At 46.6% G+C, this 3154-nt stretch overlaps 1 protein-coding gene across 1 annotated transcript in view; it reads left to right on the top strand.

The window, feature by feature from the left end:
- The window catches only part of LOC102676313 (neural-cadherin-like), a 13958-nt gene that overhangs the window by 582 nt on the left and 10222 nt on the right, over positions 1–3154 (top strand). The window contains 3 exon segments of the mRNA XM_031508203.1: positions 8–902; positions 1073–1120; positions 2800–2991. Of these exon segments, the coding sequence (XP_031364063.1) occupies positions 8–902; positions 1073–1120; positions 2800–2991 (1135 nt within the window).

Raw genomic sequence — 3154 nt, 5'->3', positions numbered from 1 at the left:
GGCGCGGGGAAGCTTCCCGGTTCATTACGCGATCCTCGCGGACGAGACGGGGGACAGGCCGTTCGCCCTCAGGGAGGAGGACTCGAACCGGACTGGATTCAACCTGACGTTGGCCAGCGAGAAGGAGGGGGTGCGGGTGGTGACCGCGAGACCGTTGGATCGGGAGGCGAGCAAGGCGTACACGGTGGTGATCCACGCCTCGGACGGTTATCTGTTGACCAGCTCCCGGATCGACGGCGTGGTGCGGGTGTTGGACGAGAACGACAACAGCCCTGTGTTCGAGAGGGAGGAGTACACGTTCGAGGCGAGGCCGAGCGAGAGCAGCGTGGTCGGGAGGAATTCGGTGGCCCTGCCAGGTTGGAAACGCTTCTCCACCGTGGGCAAGGTGGTGGCCAAGGACGCGGACGGGGACAGGGTCGCGTACAAATTGGTGACGCCGAGCAGGCTGTTGGTCGTCGTGCCGCAGACGGGGGAGTTGATGCTGGTCGGCGAGCCGGAGGTCGGGATGGAGGAGGACGGCGAGTGCGTGGCGGTCGTGGAGGCGCACGACGTGCGGAACCCTAGCAGGACGAGCGAGAGGCCGGCCAAGGTCGTCGTGAGGTTCTTGACGTCCGATCCGATGGAGGAGTCGGTGGAGGTGCACAGGATACAGAAGAGGAGGGTGACCAGGGCTGTCAGACCGACGAAGAAGGTGGACTTCACGGAGGCCGACGGCGACATCGAAGGGAAGATCGTGTTCTATCTGGAGAAGGAGAACGAGAAGGAGACGTACAAGATCAGGGACGAGAACAAGTGGGTCACGGTAGACTCGAACGGGTCGGTTATAGTGAAGCAGAAATGGGATTACGAGGAGCTGGGTTCGGAAAAGACCATTGATTTTTGGGTGACTATTACCAATACAGGTAAAAACATTTCGAATATCTCGTATATATACTTTTTCATTGCGCGTTCTTTTTCTTCTTTTTTTTTTTATTTTTTCTATTTTTACTCCTCGAATCGATTCGAACGACGAGTAGAAAATTATCGTTTTTATATCCTTCGATTAATCCTTTTATTTTGTTACTCGTGGCAGAAGAACGGTGCGCACGATACTCGTCGTATCTCCAGTGTCCATACCACGGTACACAATTACGATTTTATATATATATATGTATATATACTCGCAATTTTCTTTTCCTTGGAAAGCAGTCACTTTCGCCTCTTCGCCCCGCGTCTCGTTTCCTTCTGCAAATTTCAAAAGGAAAAAAGAAAAAAGTGGGGGTGAAAAAGATGCTGTAGTGGAAAATCGCAAAAGTAGCGATAATAATCGAACGAACGAACGAACGACACGGCACGAGAGATACGTTCCGACGTCCCGCGAGCGTTGAGCTCGCACGTGGATACAATTTCCTTTCGGAACTGGTAATTGTTCGAACGTGTGGTTTAGCAGAGCGGGGTCGAGCGCTAATTACAGTTTCACCGGAAAAAATAAGCGTGTTACGCACGAAGGGGCCGGAAGGAATTAAATTATGTCGTATTGCGGTGTCGTATTGACGTTATTCGGTATAAGCGGGTTGCTCGCCAAATTATTAACCTCGTCCCAATTTTCGATGCGATGCGATTAATATTTTTCTTTTTCCCCCCCTACAATTTGTTTTTTCCTTTCTTCTCGATCCATTGACGAACACGATTTCTTTTGCCGTGTGTTCGTCGATCCATGCTTTCACTATGATTAACGACCAATGTTTTCTTTCTTTCCCGCATTCTTGGCTTTCACAGGATTTCAATGTAAGTAGAAGCAATCCTTTTTTTTTTCCTTCTCTCTCTGTCTGTGTGCATAACGCGTAGAGAAAACGTATAGAACGATAGATGGATGAAAGAGCGCAGCTTTTATAATAATAATAATTCGCGCGTAGAATTATGAAATCTTCTTTTTGGTTTGTCGTTGTTGCATCAAACGCTTATTCGGAAGCTTGTCGAGTGGTGGAGTGCGCTGTTTCGTTGGGTCGACAGTGTTTATGGGCGATGACGGTGGAAGATGGGAGTTAATAAACCGAATTCCTTCCTCGATCGAGCTTCGCCGACAAAATGTTTCGACGCTGTAGCGATTCGGCCTGGATAAGATTTTAACGCCGTTCCGAACCAATTTCCTAAAAATTTCTCGTCAAACTTGCTTAATTTTCCCGATCTAAATATCTTTCAAACCTTTCAAACTATAATACGATGTAACATATTTCGATATTTAGAAAATCGAAAGGAATCAGTGTCGTGGATCGATCGTTACGAAAAATTAAGAGAAAATTTCCTTTTCAATGTAGCTGTTCATTGCAAACGACGGATACCGATCGAGATCAATTCGAGCGTGATTCGAATTTCGAAGTTCGAAAAGTTCGAACACTTTAAACTTGGAAATGACGTTTATCGAACGCGTAAGGTAAATAGAAGAAGAAAATAGCAAAAGTATTTTTTTTGAAATAGTAGCGAAAATTCGCCGAAAATTGATACGCCGAGTGATATAATCTCGAGATACGAGGATGAAATTTGTTCAATCCGGTGAATCCGGTTGGAATGATTGGAAAAAATGGGTATGAAAAATTGACGACACGGATGATACACGCTATAAGGTAGAGATTGATATATAGCGGCGGAATTTCATTTAAAGCGGTCGCGTTAGATTTAACAGGCCAAAGGTCAAAGCGTGAGACGAGATAATGTCAAACGGTATCCGGTCACCGCCTTTGAACACTGTCCACCGTTTTCCGTCGATGGAAGGGGATCGCTTATGCGTGGTTTAATCGATAAATCGATGGACGATTACAGACACGGACAATCAGCGTGTCATTATCAACGTGAAGGACGTTAATGACGAGCCACCGTACTTCATAAATCGGCCTCTGCCAATGCAAACGGTCGTACAGCTGAATGCACCGCCGAATACTCACGTGTTTACCCTTCAAGCAAGGGATCCTGACACCGACAGCAATATTCACTACTTCATCGTACGAGATCGGAGTACGTATGAATTCGATATTACATTTGTACGCGATATCTATTTCCATTATTCCCCGTGATGAAAACGTGCAAATCGTTTCGATCGTAATTAACCATCGTTACGATTCGTCGAGATACCCTCGATCTAACTTTTATTTCTTTCAAAACGAATTTCAAAGAGTTT

Source organism: Apis dorsata, unplaced genomic scaffold (assembly GCF_000469605.1).
Source record: "Apis dorsata unplaced genomic scaffold, Apis dorsata 1.3 scaffold_77, whole genome shotgun sequence".
In the NCBI taxonomy this organism is placed as follows: Eukaryota; Metazoa; Arthropoda; class Insecta; order Hymenoptera; family Apidae; genus Apis; species Apis dorsata.
The sequence above is the reverse complement of the archived record's forward strand: the minus strand, read 5'-3'. Positions and strand labels throughout refer to the sequence as shown.